The 21463-nt window shown below is 37.3% G+C and overlaps 5 protein-coding genes across 7 annotated transcripts; 3 read left to right on the plus strand and 2 right to left on the minus strand.

Moving 5' to 3' along the window:
- Nucleotides 1-239: 239 nt before the first annotated feature.
- LOC140820975 (potassium transporter 7-like) lies at nucleotides 240-6644 on the plus strand. 3 transcript variants are annotated; one of them, XM_073181358.1, is made up of 10 exons: nucleotides 240-709; nucleotides 1365-1593; nucleotides 1688-1936; nucleotides 2079-2129; nucleotides 2545-2805; nucleotides 3483-3535; nucleotides 3655-3769; nucleotides 3980-4234; nucleotides 5008-5530; nucleotides 6061-6644. In XM_073181358.1, the coding sequence occupies exons 1-10, from the start codon at nucleotides 449-451 to the stop codon at nucleotides 6596-6598; spliced, it is 2535 nt and encodes an 844-aa protein (XP_073037459.1). In that variant the 5' UTR covers nucleotides 240-448; the 3' UTR covers nucleotides 6599-6644. The 3 variants fall into 3 exon arrangements, with proteins under 3 accessions (XP_073037459.1, XP_073037458.1, XP_073037460.1); XM_073181357.1 differs by having other exon boundaries at nucleotides 1359-1593; nucleotides 6061-6643; XM_073181359.1 differs by having other exon boundaries at nucleotides 475-709; nucleotides 1301-1593.
- A 725-nt stretch (nucleotides 6645-7369) lies between these two features.
- LOC140820974 (uncharacterized) lies at nucleotides 7370-12710 on the minus strand. The gene is made up of 5 exons (XM_073181356.1): nucleotides 11729-12710; nucleotides 9995-10133; nucleotides 8945-9928; nucleotides 8054-8494; nucleotides 7370-7640 (listed from the first exon to the last, which is right to left on the minus strand). The coding sequence occupies exons 1-4, from the start codon at nucleotides 12613-12615 to the stop codon at nucleotides 8099-8101; spliced, it is 2406 nt and encodes an 801-aa protein (XP_073037457.1). The 5' UTR covers nucleotides 12616-12710; the 3' UTR covers nucleotides 7370-7640; nucleotides 8054-8098.
- A 536-nt stretch (nucleotides 12711-13246) lies between these two features.
- Nucleotides 13247-16940, plus strand: LOC140820978 (phosphoribosylamine--glycine ligase-like). Its single transcript, XM_073181362.1, has 4 exons — nucleotides 13247-13758; nucleotides 14555-14928; nucleotides 15195-15725; nucleotides 16252-16940. The coding sequence occupies exons 1-4, from the start codon at nucleotides 13470-13472 to the stop codon at nucleotides 16666-16668; spliced, it is 1611 nt and encodes a 536-aa protein (XP_073037463.1). The 5' UTR covers nucleotides 13247-13469; the 3' UTR covers nucleotides 16669-16940.
- Nucleotides 16941-18067: 1127 nt separating this feature from the next.
- LOC140820980 (calmodulin-like protein 30) lies at nucleotides 18068-18784 on the plus strand. Its single transcript, XM_073181363.1, has one exon. It carries the CDS (start codon nucleotides 18124-18126, stop codon nucleotides 18688-18690), a length of 567 nt encoding a protein of 188 aa, XP_073037464.1. The 5' UTR covers nucleotides 18068-18123; the 3' UTR covers nucleotides 18691-18784.
- A 208-nt stretch (nucleotides 18785-18992) lies between these two features.
- On the minus strand, nucleotides 18993-20525 carry LOC140820981 (uncharacterized). The gene is made up of 3 exons (XM_073181364.1): nucleotides 20396-20525; nucleotides 19841-20002; nucleotides 18993-19456 (listed from the first exon to the last, which is right to left on the minus strand). Exons 1-3 carry the CDS (start codon nucleotides 20433-20435, stop codon nucleotides 19347-19349), a joined length of 312 nt encoding a protein of 103 aa, XP_073037465.1. The 5' UTR covers nucleotides 20436-20525; the 3' UTR covers nucleotides 18993-19346.
- Nucleotides 20526-21463: the final 938 nt, after the last annotated feature.

Consider the following 21463-nt stretch of genomic DNA (forward strand, 5'->3'; position numbering starts at 1 on the left):
ATAAAATAATCTATCACACCTAATCCGCCCAACCAAACGTTGCCTAAGCATAAAAAAAAATAATTTTTTATGGATTATCTAAATAAAGATCCGTCTCATAAAATACTCTGTGAGATCATCTCACATAAGTTTTTGTACGAAAACAATATCATAAAAATGAAAGTTCAATGAATTTAGCAGGAGGTTTTTTGTTTGATATAATAGTAAAAAAAAAAAAAATTTAAAAAGGAAAAAACAATGGTAAAATTTGAAGAGCTTGTTTTAGAACGAACCCCATGGCGTATCATTCACTCCCCCCGGGTTAATTCATTCCACGTATAGGAGTTATCATTCGAGAAAGTTGGCGATTAAATACTGCAAAAATCTCGCGCTGATCAATTTCGAGGAGCAGATTTTGAAAAATGTACATACATATGCGCTAGTAGATAATCAATAACTTGATAGACGGATGGCGGAGGAGGGATCGGAGAGGGACAATGGGGGTTTAGCTTCTATGGATTCGATGGAGTCGAGATGGGTCTATCAAGTCGAGGAAGGGTTGGATAGCGATCACGAAGGTGATTACGTCAACGGCCGCGAGGGTTCTCCACAGCGGTTTTCCGATGACGAGGATAATGCGGATCAGAGGTTGATTCGCACGGGCCCTAGGATCGATTCGTTCGATGTGGAAGCACTAGAAATTCCCGGCGTTCATAGGAATGAATTTGAGGTATTACTCTAAAATTTTCACGAGTCTTCATCTGCTATAGCTCAAAATGTGCGGAGCAGTTTCCTGGTTTTTGTCTATCGTTGTGTCTCTGTTGTTGTGTCGGTATTAAACGACCAAGGAAAATATTAAACTTGAAATAAACCCTGGCTAGAATTTAATAAATTTATGTCATTTAAATAGTCCAAAGGAAAAAAGTGAAAGGCGATTAGTTATTGCGGATGTTGACATGAGGTATATCCAAAGTTAGAAAGATCAAATGATAGAAAATTTACGGCAGCTGAATAAAGGAAATTTGTGTCGTGGCTCAAAGCTGACCGTGCTGTCTATCACAATGAGTTCATATTCTGCTCCATTTTTTCATGACGAGCTCAGTGAATAAGAAGTAGATGGCCTAATAAATTACGAATGGAAAAGTGAATTGGTCTTAGACATTCTACAATATTTAGCAGAATAAATTGTTGTGTGGAGTTTGATGTTTTTCATATATCTGATATGATGCTACCTTAATTGGCCGCAAAATTGTTATCTCCTTGCATTTTTTTTTTGAATTTTTTGCATTAAGAAGTGTTTCCTGGAAAATAACCATGGCAGCTCCGCTAGTATCAATAAAGATGTCTATGGGTGCTTGTACTTCATTTCAAAATTTCAGTCGCAGGATTTCACCATGGGCAGGAGAGTGATATTGGCCTTTCAGACACTTGGAGTTGTTTTTGGTGATGTGGGGATTAGTCCATTGTATACCTTTAGTGTGATGTTCAGCAAGGCTCCAGTCAATGGGAATGAAGATGTTCTTGGTGCATCATCCCTAGTTTTGTACATCTTAATTTTGTTTCCGCTGATTAAGTACATCCTTATTGTTCTTTGGGCGAATGACGATGGTGAAGGTATACAGTTTCTGAGCTTTTGCCTTTATGTATATAAACATAATCTACGTATGAACTGGACGCATGACCAAAGTTATTTTCCCAATTGGTGCAGGTGGTACATTTGCTCTGTACTCCCTGATTTGTAGACATGCCAAAGTTAGTCTCTTGCCAAACCAACTTCCATCAGATGCTCGTATATCAAGCTTTAGACTTAAGGTGCCATCAGCCGAACTGGAGAGATCTCTAAAAATAAAGGAAAGACTCGAAGCTTCTCTGACACTGAAAAGGCTTCTTTTGATGTTGGTCCTGGCTGGTACATCTATGGTGATAGCTGATGGTGTTGTTACACCTGCAATGTCAGGTGCTTTTTAGCAGATCCATTTCAATATATTTTATTATTCCTGCTGGATTTCTTTGGTAGGACAAGAAAGGATCTCTTTTTTAATCAAAAAAGACTTTTTTGCTTATTGAACTTGGTAAATTTATCAACAATTTTTGTGCAGTAATCTCTGCTGTTGACGGCTTAAAGATCGGAGTCTCATGGGTAAATCAAGGTGATTGATCCACTCAACTACTGGGACTCAGCTAAATTTGTAAATTATGTTAATGTGCAAATTTGCATGAAATGTAGTCTTTTCATGATTGAATTCCCTGGTCAACTTAAGATGATATGAGATTCAAAATACCGAGAACTGCCATTTTCCCAAAAGCAAGTAGTTGAACTTAGATCATCAATACTGGCTAAACATGCTGAGCTTATCAATCACAAAATTATCAGTGTTGACCATCACATTCACCAAACCGCCATCACCACATACTTCATACTTAATGGATTCTATATTGCATCGACTATTACTTCAGTTGTCTTTTTAAACGGTTATTCCATAATTCGAACAATTTGTTCATCTCTAAGTGCAAATTAAGCATGCAAATTTGTTGTCTAGCTGACAATTGATTTCTGAATTGCAGATCATGTAGTGATGATCTCGGTCGCATTTCTTATAATTTTGTTCAGTGTACAGAGGTATGGAACTAGTAAAATTGGGATTGTAGTTGGTCCTGCCTTGTTCATATGGTTTTGTTCTCTTGGAGGCATTGGCATATACAACCTTGTCAAGTATGATACCAGTGTTCTGAAGGCATTTAATCCAATTCATATCTATTATTTCTTCAAGCGCAACTCAACCAAGGCTTGGTATTCCCTAGGAGGCTGTCTTCTTTGTGCAACAGGTATGCTGTCTCGGAATCAATCGACTGTTATTTTCCGCTTTTATCTAGTGTCCCCCCGTATACAGCTTACTCTGTAATAAAAGGCATATTCTATGGTCTTGTCTCGCCCATTCTTTTCTCTATATATATATATATATAATATTTTAGGTTCTCACAATCACATATTTGACCATATATTTTTTCTTGTATTGCAGTTTGCGAAGTATATTCTATATTAGTTTAGCAGTTTGCTCGCATGTGATCAGCATCACACAGTTGTGAGCATCAGAAATGACCCTGATTTCTAATGTGGATGGTTTAAATATAAGAAGTAATATGAAATAAAAGTGATAAAGGAAAGTCTGAAGTAACTTAGAAAGAGTTTACACGTGCTTTAGTTATGTGACATTATTATTAATCTCCTCAGAGCAGCTTATATGCGCCAAATTCTCTTTTTGACCCTTTACTTTGTTCTGAAAGAGCTGTATATCAACTTTCAGTTATTAAGCTATCATATTCAGCTTATGCTCTCCTTAGAAGAACTGTCTTAGAATGTTGCCCGTATTTACATGTTTAAATAACTTGGTTTCTAAAAAATAATCAGTAATGTATCACTTTTTACTGCTCTCTACAGCTTACATACTTGTTGTTACAAAAACACGTGTGATTAATTTCTGATTATCAGTTTTATGACTCAGGTTCTGAGGCAATGTTTGCAGATCTTTGCTATTTTTCTGTAAGATCAGTGCAGGTAAACTGCTGGAGTTTGATTTGTATCTTTATTCTCTGGGTGAATGTAGAAGATTTAATGTCTTTTTTTCTTTGGAAATTATATTTTCTTATTCAAGTTTGTAAATATGTTTGTGGCAGCTTACTTTTGTATTTCTTGTATTACCTTGCCTTCTACTGGGATACCTGGGTCAAGCTGCTTATCTGATGGAGAATCATGCTGATACAACGCAAGCCTTTTTCTCTTCTGTTCCAAGTAAGCATGATTCTTTTTTTTTAATCAAATGTGATTCACTTGTTTAGATTTGCTTACCATGATCATAAATGCTCTCTTTCCTGCTAGATCGTTTATTGATTTTTGATTATTGATATTAATATCTGTATTTCAATGTGCTCTTGGAAGAAGTACAAGGGTATTGATAAATAACCTCCAATAATAAAGTGCTTTAATTCAAATTATTTGCAGGTGGAGCTTTCTGGCCTGTCTTCTTCATAGCCAACATAGCTGCATTGATTGCTAGTAGGACTATGACTACAGCTACATTTTCTTGCATCAAACAGTCCACAGCACTTGGTTGTTTTCCTCGTCTAAAAATCATCCACACCTCAAGGAAATTCATGGGCCAAATTTATATTCCGGTCATGAATTGGTTTCTGCTGGCTCTAACCCTGATTTTAGTATGCAATATCTCAAGTATTTATGAGATTGGAAATGCATATGGTTAGTCTCTTAGCTTATCGATACAGCCGAGGTTTCTTTTTACCATATTCTTTGCTGTTCTGTTCATTTGCCTTGATGTGTAGCCGATGCTTCCTCTATTGTTGATTACAATCCACAGGTCGGTCTATTTTGTAAATTTCCCCATGGTTTGCTGGTTAACTGCCAGTATGTAGAGCCTTGGGTCCTAACTGTTCCTGCTGTGATTAACATGCAAGAAAATTATAGAACATAAATATTTTTTTAATTAAGCTGGGCCCTTATTAAGTAACAGCTTCTTTTTCAAATGCTGTATAATAATTATACGCATGATTTAAAACCATTACGTCATTCAAATATAATCATGTCATCCATATGTATCATATTTAAATAATTTAATGTTTGAACACTCCCCGGCAAACCAAACTAGCACTAGTATCAATAGTGTACTAATTGTTGTGTATATGAATGAATTTTCAAAAACTTCCTGCCTTGTCAATCTATTTGATAGCAGTGGCGCTGTTTATATCATATTGTAGTTAATTCCATCTGATAATGGAGAACTAACATGTAACGAACTTTAAATTAGTGTAATTTCACATTACCGTTGGTGATCAGTGAAAGCAAAATAGTGAATCATTTATATTATATCTGACTTTGTACTACTCTGGTATAAATAATTTTCTAAACCTTTCTATTTTATCTGACTTCATATTCCTTTAAAACACTCACACACACACATTGTTCGGACTAGCATAAACTATTTTTATGGTACCTTATATTTCCTTATTTGACAGGCATTGCGGAACTCGGAGTCATGATGATGACTACAATCTTAGTGACTCTTGTAATGCTTCTTATATGGCAGATTAACATTTTTGTTGCTATGAGTTTTGCTATACTTTTCTTGGGGTTGGAGTTAACATTCTTTTCGTCACTTTTATGGAGTATGGGGGATGGTAGTTGGATCATTCTGGTATTTGCCATTGTAATATTTTTTATAATGTACATTTGGAACTATGGGAGTAAGCTTAAGTATGAAACCGAGGTAAAGCAAAAGATGTCGATGGATTTATTGCGGGACCTAGGTCCCAACCTTGGAACTGTCAGAGCTCCTGGCATTGGGCTGCTTTATAATGAACTAGCAAAGGGTGTACCGGCTATATTTGGACATTTCCTTACCGCTCTTCCTGCTGTGCATTCGATGATCATATTTGTCTGTATAAAGTATGTTCCTGTGTCTGTTGTACCTCAGAATGAAAGGTTTCTGTTTAGGCGAGTCTGCCTTAAAAGCTATCACATGTTTCGTTGCATTGCCAGGTACCATTTCTCCTGCAGTTGTACCATATGTTGCATATCCTAAATCTCATCTTGACTGGAGTAGGTAAAGATATTTGTATCCATATATATAATCTATATGACAAGTGAGATAGGCCATTGCAATGGTTGATTCTGCATATATTTAAATATCTTTGACAGTTTGATTGTACTAAGACGTAGGAAGAGCATCTTTTTATTTCTTTCAGTCAGGATTTCACATTTCCATAGTTTATGATATTCTATTTTTGGCTTGACAGAGGTACTTGTGTCTTCTCTAAGTTGTAACCCTTCTGTATGCTTTTCACGTGGGGTCTTCTTGTGTAACTTCTAGGTGATTACCATAAACTATGGGGTGCTGCAATACAAAAATGTTATATGACGATACACCATCATATATGTACATCCCGTCACATTATTCATAGGACACAAGCATCTAAAAAGAGGAATGTATTCTACGTCGTTTAAAGATGTTAACATAGCAGAAGCTGGCCAGCCTGTAGATGTGATGGGTGGATTTCATATTTTGACAGATATGGTTACAAGGATGTTCGCAAAGAAAACCACCAGACCTTTGAGCAGTTGCTGATCGAGAGTCTCGAGAAGTTCATTCGTCGGGAAGCTCAAGAAAGGTCATTGGAGAGTGACGGTGACGACGACTCAGATTCTGAGGAAGAGCGTTCTTTCTCAAGAATTTTAATAGCCCCCAACGGTAGTGTTTATTCACTTGGTGCCCCATTATTGGCGGAATTCAAGGATGCCAACAAGTTCATCTCCGAATCAAGCATACCAGAAGAGTCTAAGCAAGAGCCGTCTACCGATGAAATTGCTATAGACCCAGAGCAAAGTCTTGAGAAAGAGCTTTCTTTCATACGCAATGCCAAGGAAAGCGGGTTCGTGTATCTTCTTGGTCATGGAAATATCAGGGCAAGGAAAGATTCCTGGTTTATCAAAAAGCTTATCATCAACTATTTCTATGCTTTCTTAAGAAAGAACTCTCGGAGGGAAACAGCGAATTTGAGTGTTCCTCACTCACATTTGATACAAGTAGGCATGACGTATATGGTATGAAGTAAAACTATAATCGAACCTGCACTTTATGAATAAGTTAAAGTTGCTAACTTGTGAAGAAAGGCTCGGTGACCTTTTCCATCTGTGAGGAATGTGGAATTCGAAACACAGTCGACTCAGAGTTGTTTTCGTAATCAAATTTATTATTATTTTATCAATCTAAAAAAATATTATTATTTATTTTCGAATTGACTTTAAAATTTGAGCTTAGGCGTTCGGGTTGAAAAAAATTGGCCTTCATATCATGGAATGAATTCTTAACCTAAATGGGAGAGCTAAGAGATAGTGACGGATAAAATAGTTTCAACCAGAATCCAATAAGCTTGGAAAATAATGTGATAATTTAAAACTCTTATTGAAGGAAAAGATTTCGGGGAAAGAGGATGTTTATTTCGTTGGTGTTCTCAAAATACCACATATTTTTATCTTAGAGAAAAAAAATTCGTAAGAGATCCAGGGACCCCTCTAAAAACCATTTTTCACCAAACAATTTGGACTAGAACTAGGAATCATCTAATCAAGGCACCACCCTAGGACATTTCTCAAATCATTGTTCTGAGAAAAAAACCACCCTCCTAGCAATAATTGTCTCTACATGCTAAACGATCAAAGCATTATATAGAATAAAAGATTTAACTTGTAACATTACAATCTGCCATAGCTGTAGATAAAACAATAAAATCTCGATTTTGCGCCATATTTCTACAAATTAAGAGCACGAGAACATGCAGCAAGCACCAAAAATTAAAATGCACATGCAAATATATGATATAAAATGATACGCAAGTTTTCTTCTTCATAACCCAACAACAGTCTGTCTACAAATATGGAGCTTATAGAAAAGGCATTGGACGAGTGTGAGAGACTGTGTGTTTAAAAATATGAGTCTATGACAGATACATTAACTCCTAATGCAATACACGGGATGATCCGCACAACTTAGCAAGCCACACATAAAAAAACTGAGAAGGGCCTCTTTTCGACACAAGATTAACTGCAGTTCTCCTACAAGACTGGAAATCGTTCCCCAGAATATGTGGCACTGCAATAAAGAACAACAATTGCAAATCATTGATATGGCCTTGAAAAGTGATAACAGACGGATTTCTTGGAAGGGTATCAGAAAAAGCACATGGAAAGTCTTATAATGGATTTAAGAAGAAATTACAAATTGTGATCGTTTGGGACGTGAGAAATCTTCATCGTTTTATGAAGAACGGAAAAACATGAGATGCACTACATGAAAGTGAACTAACTTATAAGAATATGAAAAGACACAGACAATTAAATCTGAAAAAAAAAAATGGTCATGCCATCAGTTCCAACCTCTCACAGAATTCCATCAAATTTTAAGCAAGGACAACCCATCTTGCAACATTAGCAACTTCACTCAACAACCCATGTAGTCTATTTCTATGTAATCTTTTACCTTTCACACCAAATGGGAACAATTACCTTTTGACTTCGAGAGCAGAAGCTGATAAGTCAGTAATACCAGAATCAGAAACCATGAGGATTCATGGAGAGACCACCATCTAAGTGCCCAGAGATTTTATCCTTGCAAGTTGGACACATATAGCCAATGGATTCTGATGGAGCTTCTGATTCAACACTGTCAAGTTTGAACTCGGCTCTGCACCATACACACACAGTTGTCAGCTGATTTACATCTAGTGCATTAAACGTAACGTCCTCTGAACCAAACGTAACTGAGGAATTAAACCCATCAACAATCCCAGCCATATTTCCCAAGTTCATGGAGCTTCCGGACAAAGATCGCAACTCTTCTCCATTCATAAAACCATACTTGAAGGGTTCCAGGTCATCAAACCTCAGCTCCTCAAATTCTGTAGCATTCCCAAGCTTATGACCAGCCAAAGAAAATTCATGTTCTACCTACAGTTATTGCATTTTAAATAGAATTTATTAGCAAAATGCCAGATCAATTAAGCAGGAAAAAAGCGCTACTACACTTGTATAATAAGACAAGAAAATGGATGATTTTGCTTAATCCCGGAAATGATATTTTGAGTGCATGTACAGAGTTGAGCTCATTGGCATTTAGAGAGTCACAACAAATAGGATGCATTTTTTATAATTGACAAGACAAATAAAATAATAAAATAAGATACCAGTTTCCAAATAGGAAAGAGATTTTCAGCACCTGTATTCTTGGAGCAGCGAAAATAAAGTTTGTCAAAAAAATTTAATCATACAAACAAGATCAAGATCAGTCTACCAGACTTAATATCAATTTTATGTATGCGACAACTGACTCCAGGTACCTATGAAATTATCAACCCCACCCAATGAAAACAAAAGAAAAATTATAAGCTAATTATTCACCTTATTTGACATAGAGTCCAAGGAGGGGAAGAACTGAAATGATTGAGTCAAGGGCACAGAAGCAACTGCACTTGGAAAACCAATTTCTCCAACAGTTAATCCATGAGCATCTTCTAGATGATCATTACTTGGATTCGAACATTCATTACCAAAATTCATCTCCAAATTTCTGTTTCCATACTTATCAATGTCATGTAACCCAATATATTCCGAGTCATTTACGCACTTGTCATCAATTTTAATGTCCATATTTGAAGTGTAATCATGAATCACCATACTATCGGTATCCATCAGGGATATGCTACCATGTGCATTCAAGTCTATATAAGCAGATCTGTCAACCTTATTTTCTTCCTGTGCTACAGGAGCCGAAAACAAATTTAATTCGTGACTACCACAGGCAACTGGAGTTTCTTCCAAGTTAAATGCGACAGGAGGAAGATCTTTTGTGGTTTGTTCACAAGTTTCAACTTTTGGGGTTTCATATATTGAACTTTGGGCTATTTCAATTAAAGCATCCATTTTTGATGTCCTTGGAAGCAATGCCTCCTGCGATGAAGATTTTTCATTCTTCTGGATGCTTGGAGGAGAAGTCATTTCACTGGAATTTTTCCCAGAACTCCTCACATGGACGCCAACATGGCCATTATAACTTCGGCTTTCTTCAAAAACCTTGTGACAGAACTGACATTCATATTTTCCATCTTTGATGATCACTCCTTCCCCAACAGGAGTCCCAATTCTGCACCTTTTCGTTGTCTTTTGGTGGAATGCAAACAGATGCTGCAAGTACACATTCTTCTCATCAAAAGTCAACTTGCATTTGGCACATTCAATTATGTCCTGAACTTGAACTTCAGGAAGGTTTTCTATGCTCTTTGAGAATTCATTATTCTCGTGTGCACCAGATGAGGCTCTATCCAAAGTAGAATGCGGTGGCACGTCATGCCATGTAGCACCCTTTTTGACAGCAGAATGTACATTCTGTTGCATACCAAATTAGTTTCATTTCACAAATTAATAAGAAGATGATAAACACCAAGTGCTTACCTTTGCAGTTGACTTGACAGATGCCTGCTGAATGCTAAAAGTCTTCTGATCCCTTGGACGATCTGCATCACTACTCCCAAAATAGGATTTCAGAAAGGATGCAGCCTCCTGGCATGAAAAAAATTGTTGTCCAGTAGGGCTGTGGTTTTTTTTTTTTTTTGGGGGGGGGGAGAGAGCAGATAAACGGGTTAAAACTAGTAATAATTTAAGAAAACAAGGAATCAAAGAAAAAAAGGAAAATATGAATACAAGGGGTGAAAAAAGGAACTGTTTGCCAGGCAACAAGGTAACTGGATTTCAAGAAGTGTATTCAGCTTTAGCATAATCACAGCAGTAACAAATCTGAACAATCAATCACTAATTCACATTTCCTAACCATTGTGCATTGATATCCAGAAACAAACTACTTTCACAAATCCCAGTAGCAGCATTGGCAACAAATTGAAAGAAACGTTCCTAGAGCTCAGCTGAAATAGTAAACAATGTCAGGTTATTTATCTGGCATTGCAACCAGAGTTAGATATTTGTCAAGAGGGGAAAAAACCTAACAGATACAAATGTAGGATACCTGAAGAATATAAACTCTTGACCATGGCACAACCAGAAGGCTTAACACTCCTAATATAAATTTTAGAAACATTGGGGAATGATACAAAATGACTAGCTAGACATGCATTATTTCTCTTCTCAAAAGCGGCGCCGGCTATTAATCAGATTCCACCAATGAAAATTCCTATAGGTCAGAAAATAAAAATAAAACTATTGCAACATCGAGGTCATTTATTTGCTCTTAGAGCATACATCAAATGCAATTCAAGAACTTCCAAATATACTGGATGTTTAAGAAGGCAATTAACTCATTAGGACAGTCAGAAGGTAAGGGCCGAGCCCTATGTTGTATTGAAAGCTATCTCAATTGTTCCACATATGTAAAATTGGTAGATTTTATACTGAGAAAGAGAAGCTCTTCGCATTATATATTCACGAGTAAGGTGGGAAATAAAAACAAACCCACCAGGAATCGGCAGAACTACTGTTAACACCGAAAGGCATTACAAATTAACATTGTCACATATTCACCCGAAAAAAATCAAGAAAACGAAGAAACTTGCTAAGTTACACAAAATGAACAACAATGCTTCAAATGTGTATTTTCTATACTGCCGCACAAACCAAAAATGTTCATCTCTCGATATATATGCACTGCACAGTAAACTTCGATGTGCGTTAAATCCATTAACTCCCAATTCCAGCATCAAACATACGTGCTACACATTGATCCATTCATTGGTTACAGAGCCTTAAGTGCAAACAGTGGAGCTTTTGTGCTTACTACCCTTAGAAGAGACTGTTAATCTCTTCACAGCCTAAATATATCATGTCCGGGGCAATGCACAAATCCATTTTCCTTGTTCAACGAAAATTTGTTCATTAGCAAAACGTCCTTTTGGTTTAGAAATCCCAGCATCACATTCTTTTTTATCCAACATCCGCCTGAATGATGATAAACAAAAGTTCCTTTCTTATTCATCAATTGCGATCTTTCATATTTGTCAACTCATATATATCATTTTAGATAAATACATTGATCACTTAGTCAGTGGTAGTAGGCTCGTGAATACTACAGGGACAAACATAATAGCGCAGAGAATGGGATAGATATAATCATGAAAGTAAACATAGATTTTCTAACGTTACGAAAAATATTGGGAAAAAAACGCGAAATTCTGCAACCTTATGCATCTTCGGCAATAGATGGAGGGGCGGAAATCTCGCCTCCTGATTCCAAGCAAGAGCTTCCAGTCAATAGGCAATGCATCTCCAAACATACCTGCATCAACATACTTCCTCTTCTTTCTAGTGCTACACCATTGCCCCTCCAAACTCCACAAGAACCCTAAAACATCCTCCTCGGTTACCAATCCCGCAGTCCTGCTCCTCAATTCTTGGGCGAACAATTCATCACCATTCTTCTCCAGTTCGTCCAAATTCACCAGCTCGCCCTTACTATTCACTTTTTGCAGCTCACCACCAATGCCACTCTCCAAGAAACCTTTTCTGTTCAAATTCATGTTTTTTATCGCCCTTTTTCGCTTCTTCTCCGCTGCATGGAGTTTGATCTTCAGATTTTCTTGTGATCCTTGAAAACGTGATTGCTTGGAGTCCTGCGTCACCGACAGCATCGCCTCCGCCTGCGGAGGAGGAGCCGGAGGCGGAGCAGGTGGGGGAGGATTGTGGTTGCCATTCACAAAGTGCTTCAGATAGTGGGTGATGGAGTGGTTCACGGGGTCGGAGGAGGGGTGGGGATCGCGGGGTGGTTTAAGGGATGGGTGTGGGCCGGGGAGTCGGAAGTGAGAACGGTGCAGGAGGCGCGAGTAGGTCTGTCGGCGGCTGCCCGCGGACTCGTTGAAGACCGAGCGATCGAGTTGGGGACAAACAACATCGTCCGTACTGCTTAGGTCGAAGAAGGAAGCGGAGCAAAGAGAGAGAGCTTGCAGTTCCAATTGGGAGAGCCTTGAGACGTCTATGCACTTCAAAGCTTCCACCTTTACACAAGCATCTCCGCCGGAGGATGAGTACCGTGGAGGTGGCGGTGGTTCGGTGGAGGCAACAGTAGCCATTTATCGGCCGGCGTTACAGTGAAAACCATTCACAGTAATAAAGGAAAATGGAGGAACCACTTCGTAGGATCACTGGATTCCTCAAACGACACCGTATTTAAAGTATGATCATGATTAATGATTCATATTGGATATTTGATAATAATTAATTATATAAAATAATTTCATATTGGATATTTGATAATAATTAATTATATAAAATAATTTCATAAAACATTATTATTTTCCATTTTCCCCAAAAATATACCATATATAACTAATAAATTTGTGATAAAATTAATTGTTTTAAATCAAGTTGATAAAATGTTATTAGTTAAGGGAAAAAAAGAGGAAGGAATTTGATATTTTGGATTACTTGAATGAAAAATATTAGAAAGGATTTTTAAGATAAAACAACAATTATTAGTTTTTTGTTTTTATGAAAACTTTTGTCATTCTGATTGTATATAAGAAAATTATATATTATTCTTTTTAAAGACAAAAAACAAGGATAATATTATTTTGTTCTTCAAAAATAACAAATACAATTTATTTCGACTTTGATTGTATATAAGAAAATTGTACACTTTTTTTAAAGACAAAAAAGCAAGAGTAATATTATTTTGTTCATCAAAATTAACAAATGCAATTTGTAGTCTTGAATCTTAAACAATCAAAGCCCAAGGTTTTGCCTTGAAAAACACCTACTCAGTGTCAGTCTTTTGTTTTTCTTGGTTTGTTTATATGTTCTGCCCCTCGTTTGTCTGAAATTTCTCCAAATTCTTTGAATCCCAACTGGGGTAATATTGTAATAATAAGCTTTTTTTTTTCCTTCTTGATTGCTTGAGACAAATTATCGCCATAAGAAAAAAACCATGGCTTTCAAAGTTTCACTCAGCTCGTCGGCGGCTAGATACGGCAGTCTTCCATACTTGGACTTCCACAGTCATCTATTTAATCTGACGCCAAAGTTTATCAGCACTTTTTGTTCTAATGTCCGGCCAACTGGTGGGAGTTTTGTGAAGCATGATTTTGGTAATTCTGTTAAAGTTCAGAGGAGTTATGGCCGTGGCGGCTTTAACGCTGGAGACGGCGGTTATCGTCCATCAGCTACGCCTGCATTTGTTAGTCTTGCTTCCAATAATGGGGTCTTCTCTCCTTCTGGTACAATAATGATCATTGCTTTTAGTTTTGTATTTTATTTCCCGTGCGTGTATTTACATGGTTCTCTAATAATGCTGTTGAGGAATTTTTGTATTGATGTGAGGAATTTTATGTTATTGGTTAAAAGATGGATCGAAAATATGAGAAATAAAATATTTTTTCATGTTATGCAGATATGTTTATTTTTCCGAGAAATTAAGTATAACCCTCCCAAAAACAAGATCATCTCATCAATTGTGTAAACTCGTTTTGAAAAACGAGTACAAATTTTAATTCATTGTAACATATATGCAACACGTATTTTTGTTTTCGTTGTGTTTGCTGCCACGCATATTTTGAAAATCCGGAACTACAAGCAAGTTGAAGGGAATCAAATTTCAATTGGTCTCATGGTGTTGCTCAGTTTAAGTAAGATATGAAGAGGCATGAGACCTCTTTGATTTCTCTATGAAGATAAATAAGACCAATTATTAGATATTGTTCATAAATTGCATACCTAGTGTGCCCAAAGATTCACACTGAACTTTCATGGGAGTTTCTATCTAAGAAATAATATATTGATCTCTAAATCGATTCGTATATGCTGATGAACACCAATGACATCGTAGGAATTATAAAAAAATATTTACAGTTTTGATTTTATCTGTCGTGAGAAACAAACTGCACTTAGCGTGCTACATGGACGTTGGGCGATTTGACCATTTTTGTTGGTATAATTTTTAATTGATAAACAAGAGTACTGATTTTGTATACGTATGTCTTTGGTTAACGCATGCTATTTGCCATTGGCATTCAGAGGAAAGAGTGGTGGTGTTGGTCATCGGAGGAGGTGGCAGGGAGCACTCACTTTGTTATGCCCTGAAACGTTCTCCGTCCTGTGATGCTGTGTTTTGCGCACCTGGGAATGCCGGAATATCTAATTCGGGTGATGCAACTTGTATAGATGACCTTGATATCTCTTCCAGCTCATCAGTGATTGCCTTTTGCCGTGAATGGGGAGTTGGATTGGTTGTGGTGGGACCAGAGGCGCCTCTTGTTTCTGGTCTTGCTAATGATCTTGTTAAAGCTGGTATTCCTACCTTCGGCCCCTCTTCCGAGGCTGCTGCCTTGGAAGGGTCGAAAGACTTCATGAAACGTTTATGTGACAAATATGCAATTCCAACCGCCAAGGTATTAAAATCCATAAGGATGTGGAGTCTTATCTTTTGCATCAAACAGTGTTTATGGCTTATAATTTTTAACTTAATTTTTATATGATATATTTTCTCATACATCTAAATTGTGAAATATAATTACTCAGTTTGCAAAGCTTGGATAAGTCATACCCCTGACTTGGGCATTGAGCCTAGGCTAAAGGCCAAATGTGTGCCTTTAATAACCATACTTAATTTTTTGCTACCTATTGTGCTCTTACCCTATCTGCTCTGATTTTGCAGTATCAAACTTTTACAGATCCGTCGGCTGCAAAAGAATATATAAGAAATGAAGGTGCCCCCATTGTTGTAAAAGCAGATGGCTTAGCGGCAGGAAAAGGAGTTATTATTGCGATGACATTAGAGGAAGCATTTGAAGCTGTCGACTTGATGCTTGTGAAAAACGTTTTTGGATCTGCTGGTTATCGTGTCATTATTGAAGAGTATCTGGAAGGAGAAGAAGCATCGTTCTTTGCTATAGTAGATGGAGAAAATGCCATACCTTTAGAATCTGCTCAGGATCATAAACGAGTTGGTGATGGGGACACCGGGCCTAATACTGGTGGTATGGGTGCATACTCTCCAGCCCCTGTATTAACAAAAGAACTCGAATCTGTTGTTATGAAATCTATAATTCTTCCTACGGTGAAGGGAATGGCTGCAGAAGGCTGCAAATTTGTGGGTGTTCTATATGCCGGGCTTATGATCGAGAAGAAGTCTGGATTACCGAAGCTGATCGAATATAATGTTCGGTTTGGAGATCCAGAGTGCCAGGTTAGTCCTGGTTGGTTTCTTTTTGGATGTCCTCTAATTTAAGTTTCTCCAACTCTATGGAAATTATATGTGAAATGACTTGTGCTTTTTGTCCGCCCAATAATCACTGGAAATTGTTTGAGATCTTGAAAAAAGAGTGCGTGAATAAATAGCCGGCCATGTGGCCTCTTACGTTGGTTTAGGGAGAGATGACTGCTTGTGTGGCTTGTTAAGGAATTTGATTTCCTTGCTCTGGTTTCCTGAGTTGGTATTGGTTTGAGCTTGTCATTTACATTATGATTTCTCACTCTATAGTTTTTATTCCTTACGTTGTATTTTGTATTCGAGGATTCTATATTTTGTGAAATCATTTCATTTCGTTGTTGTGTGATTTAAAAATTTGATTGTTGATGGAACCATTAGAAAGCTTTTCTTTTTATACAGTTTCCTAATTGCCTAAGCTATCAAGTCCTTTTTTCTCCTAATGATTCACACTTTCATAAAATTTACCAAGATATCTCACTTCTGGCCCTTTCACGATTTGCAGGTACTGATGGTTCGTTTAAAGTCTGATCTGATACAAGTTCTACTTGCAGCTTGCAGTGGAAAGCTAAGTGGCTTATCCCTCGAATGGTCCCCTGGCTCAGCCATGGTTGTGGTCATGGCAAGTGAAGGGTATCCTGGAAGCTACAAAAAGGGGACAGTAATCCGAAACCTCGAAGAAGCAGAACAAGTAGCCTCAGCTGTCAAAGTTTTCCATGCTGGTACTGCTTTCGACTCCAATGGCAACTTCATTTCCACCGGTGGACGTGTTCTTGGTGTCACTGCTAAAGGGATCGATCTCCACGAGGCACGGGATTTAGCGTACCAAGCCGTCGAGCAAATTAACTGGCCAGAAGGGTTCTACAGGCGAGATATTGGATGGCGAGCTCTGCCTAGAAAGCAATATGTGACAGAAACTTGAAAACTACTTTACTGTCACGACACAAAATTTTTTGAGAGATTGGCCAACAATTTTTTTCCTCAAAATCAGAAGGTATTGAATATTGATGAGGTGAGTTCTCCATTGAAGATCCACGGTCGTTCAGATTTAAAGACATGAAGGATCTGCTTCAAGTGATGCTAAATTTTATTGCTTGACATTTGGTAGCTACACAGACGTTCGAACGATTTCTTTTGTTTGGTTACTTTTTGTTTGTAACATAAGATTGGAATAATCCTTCAGCGTGAAAGAAATGTTGTAGACTATGACGCGTTGTCGGTTCTTGTCTAAATATGACTTACCTCATGTTATATGTAGACAAGGGACCGAGAGGCATGCGTTTCCTGTGTGTTATGCGTTGTAAATTATCCTACTGCTGAATTCTGTCTACAAATATGCATATTTGACCAGTATACAGCCCGCAGCTGCAGGACTCCCGTCACAAAAAAAAAGAACAGAAAAGAAAAGAAAAAGAAAACAGTTCGTATCATAACATTTGCCATGATTCTTTATAAGTTGTGGGTCCGTAGTAACTCAGTGTCAAGTGTAATAATATTTGAATTCATCGATACCACTATGATTATCTTTTACTTCTTCTGTGAGAAATGCTTTAAACTAGTAAATTTTTACACCTTCTCTTCACATAATTGCTTCTATTCTCGACAAATCCACAACATCGTCTGTTTAGCTACACTTACAACCAATCGACATGCTTGGTTGAGACACTTGTATTCTTTGTCTTCACCAACATATCCCAATCGCGTATCATCAAGAGACTTCTTACTCATAACAAAAAATATTAACATTAGAATTCATATAAAATTTGATAATATAAAATATAAATTAAATATTTTTCAATATGATACATTTAAAGGCATATATATTTCCTAACAAGAATCACATTTTACCTTGCTCGTCGGATCTGAAAAATATTAAAATATGACGATACAATTATCCCCGAGACGGTCTTATATGAATTTTTATGTTAGTTGAATAGTTTATCTTTGATTCTTACCCCCCTCAAACTAAGAAAAATATTTGATTGTGTGCTAAACAAGTGTTTCCCAAGTCCCGCAATTCATCGGTAATTGGTTAGTTCGCCCAAGTTGATCGAACATCGATGTCTTTTAGAACAGTAAGTTCACAGAATCAACTAGCGGCCTGCCTATCCATATTGACGAGAAAAAGAACATATTCTTCATTTGTTTCTGACCCTTTTCCAATCGGCAAGAATCATCTTTTAGCGATCTTTTCTAAGTCACCACGCTTAAAATTGTTCTGTGTTATCTTCTTAGTCACTTTAAGCATCAGAATATCTTCGCCTTTTATGTATCTTATCTCCATGATTCGCTGTATGACAAGCTTCTACATATATATTTGTTCGTGCTCGAGAGTTTGTCTCCAATGTAATAGTTTTCCATCCCTTTCTTCAAGAAAATGTCGAGTTTCAGCTTTCTAGACATCCAATACAACCTCTCGAAGAGAAAATTCTTGAAGAAACCTTCAAGAATGTTTTCAGGGGATCACAGGCAGAGCTCGAGTTCGAAGACGTTGCCTGTTTACTTACCAAATATGCAAGAACTAAAACAAGTATTCAACAAATTCGACACCAACAAAGATGGTAAGATATCTCCAGAGGAGTACAAGGCCATACTAAAGGCCCTAGGCAAAAAGAATCTCCTCTCAAGAGAAGTGCAGAAGATTTTCGAGGTCGCGGATTTGGATGGCGATGGATACATCGATTTCGATGAATTCGTGGAAGTGCAGAAGAAGGAAGGTGGAGTTAAGACCGTGGATTTGCAACAAGCTTTCCGGGCCTTTGATAAAGATAACGACGGGAAAATCACAGTCGAAGAAGTTTACGAGCTGTTGCGTAAACTCGGGGAGAGATGCAGCTTGAATGATTGTCGGAAGATGGTGAGAGCTGTGGATACTAATGGGGATGGTGTGATTGATAACGATGAATTTATGTACATGATGACTCGTACTATGATTACTTACTAGCTAGCTAGCTAGAAATATGCTGAAGATCATGAATTATCTATGCACTGTTTCAAATATCATTTGCGTATTAGTGCGTGTATTTATATGTTCATCATTTCATCTGTATACTTTCATATTCTTGCTGCAAACACGTACATTATACTAAATTTCAAATCTCTTCCCTGCTTGCGATGTACAGCACAGCCATAATCGCAACAAGTATGTTCCAGAAGTATGGATTCTCGCAAAAATAGTGCTGAAAATTAACATATAGAAAGCCAAGATTCTCCTACTTGCAGATGAATTTGAAGCCATGAATATGCTAACACCCAAAAATTCACACCTATGTATATCAAGAACTCTACAATGCATGATTCCGGTATTCACCAACCACATTAAAAGGACTATGCAAATGGTGTACGTATAGGCTAATACATGATGCTACAAATGCATAACAGTCTGGTGTTACCTTTGAGACTCGATCTCGCTATGTATTCAGGCCTTCTTGTTAAGAATTCGAGTCGAAAATCCTTGATGACTCGAGATAAAATTGATTGAAGACACAATCTTGACACAGAAACCGATGCCATGACCTTTTGTTTTCTTTTACTGAATTTGAAGTTTTCATGATAAGGTAATGGGATACAATGTGGTATTCACAAAAAGCAATGCTCTCCTCAGGGGCTTATATACAAGTGACAGTTTCTCGAGGGTGATCCCGCAACATTAACGTCGATCTCCGAATGGCATAGGTCGTTGGCCTTGAGCTGATGGGTAATAGGAGAACCTAAAAAGACCATTCTCCCATTTAGGTTCAAGTTTGAAGGAAAAATCACCAAAAAATCAGACAAGAATACTTTCATACATCAATTACATTTTTCCTCAGAAACCCTTTCTCTTATTGTTCATACCTAAACTCGAGTGGTCAAAGTTTGGCATTTTCTCCCTTGAAACTGACATCAACATATTTGATGAAAAATTACAAAATGGGCTTTTTGAAAACATTTCAATCCCTACATGAAAATATTTTTAATAGGCTTTCATGAAGTTTTCAAAAAAAGAAAAAAGAAATGATATTAACACAAGATTCTAAAGATGTACGAACTTCGTTCTTTTCAAAAGTGTAGAAGAGAATCAGTTCAAGAATCTGAAACAACTAAAAGTTTCATACCTTTAATAATTTTGGAGCTAAAATCATCACTGCTGCTTTCAAAATTAGAGCATGGTTCATTTTTTAATTCAAGATTCTCCGTTGGAGTAGAAATATCGAGCAGAAATGGCTCCACGTACTCCATTTTCCTACGCTTCCTATTGTCTGTCTTCACAAGATCCTCTTTCAAACACGAAGTACCACAACATAAAATTTAAAAAGAATAGAAGACATCAATCACTGAACTGAGCAATGTCTAAAGCAGAGATTTTCATGAAATATAGTAAAAAATATAAGCCATCAAATTTTCATTTGTTGCAAACTATTACCTTCAAAGAACTAAAGTGAAGTGGCCACAGCACTCGACGCCTTCACAGATAACTTTTTTGTGTCTTGGACTAAGATTATAAACTTTTTTGTGTCTTGGACTAAGATTATAATTGATTGCAAATGTATTTATTTTTAATCCAGAGTCAAACACAAAGTGAACCAACCCAATATTTTGTATAGACTTGTTAGAAAACCCTCTAACCAAGAATACAAGAAAAAACATGCAAAGAGTCGAGAAAAACCAACCAGAATGATCAGTTCCTCTGCGGGACACATCCAAATTCATGAGACAAAGTGCCGCACTCACAACTTCTGAACGATTAACTCTCGCTATGTGTACCTAGAGAAACAGTGGTCCATTAATATGGCAAGCCAATTTTTGAATCTAACAATAAATAAGATAATGCATGTTGATGTCAAAGAACTAAGAAATCTGTCAAATTTAAAGAAGTAGAGATGCTGTAAAAGGACAATATCAGATAGAACATAGAATGGGTGCAAGATGTGTGGACAATTTCATTGGGTCGGGTTATGTAAACGATGAGAGATGAGAGCACGACGAGATGTGCCCAAATCAGAGATTTTTCTCCATAGAAAAGCTGGTGCTGACCTGCGCTAATGATGTGACCAGAAAAAAATGGGTGCAAGATGCGTGGACAATTTCACCAAGTCGGGTTATGCAAATGATGAGGGATGAGAGTACAGCGAGATGTGTCCAAACCAGAGATTTTTCTCTCGAGAAAAGCTGGTGATGAAGGATGTCTAGCGTAACCACTCCGATGCTAAAGTCAGCAGGTGAACGAAAAGAACAAATATAGCAAATAAAATGGTGTGTAAGTGATGTATATTCTAGAGGATAAATGATATGGGCAAGATATATGTCAATCAATGCCTTAATGTTTAAACTAATCTGGTATTTATAGAAAGAAAGTCAATAATGACTTTGTTTTCAGTGCTCATTTAATAATTATGACAATATGGTTTTTCATACCCTGCTTTTCTGACACGTCAAACTGTCCATTTCGTCTTGTCAAATCCATGTGATTTTGTCAATAATGATTACCAAGATAAGGTATCTCATACTTGTGCACTCGAGTGATGTGCTATTATCGAGGTAACCAGGGTAGAAAGCTATCGCCCGAGAACTCGTCTGGAAGCCCGAGCTTCTGGTAACCCCGGGGATGATGTCTCGGGCATTCATTTGCCCGACTATTTGCCGAATTGGCCCAAAACTTATCATAACCTAATCCATGACCCAGGATTACCTAATACCCATGACCAGGGCCTCCTGGGGTATCACTCCTCATTCAAGAA

This window comes from Primulina eburnea, unplaced genomic scaffold (genome assembly GCF_022965805.1).
Source record: "Primulina eburnea isolate SZY01 unplaced genomic scaffold, ASM2296580v1 ctg337_ERROPOS39036, whole genome shotgun sequence".
Taxonomy (NCBI): Eukaryota; Viridiplantae; Streptophyta; class Magnoliopsida; order Lamiales; family Gesneriaceae; genus Primulina; species Primulina eburnea.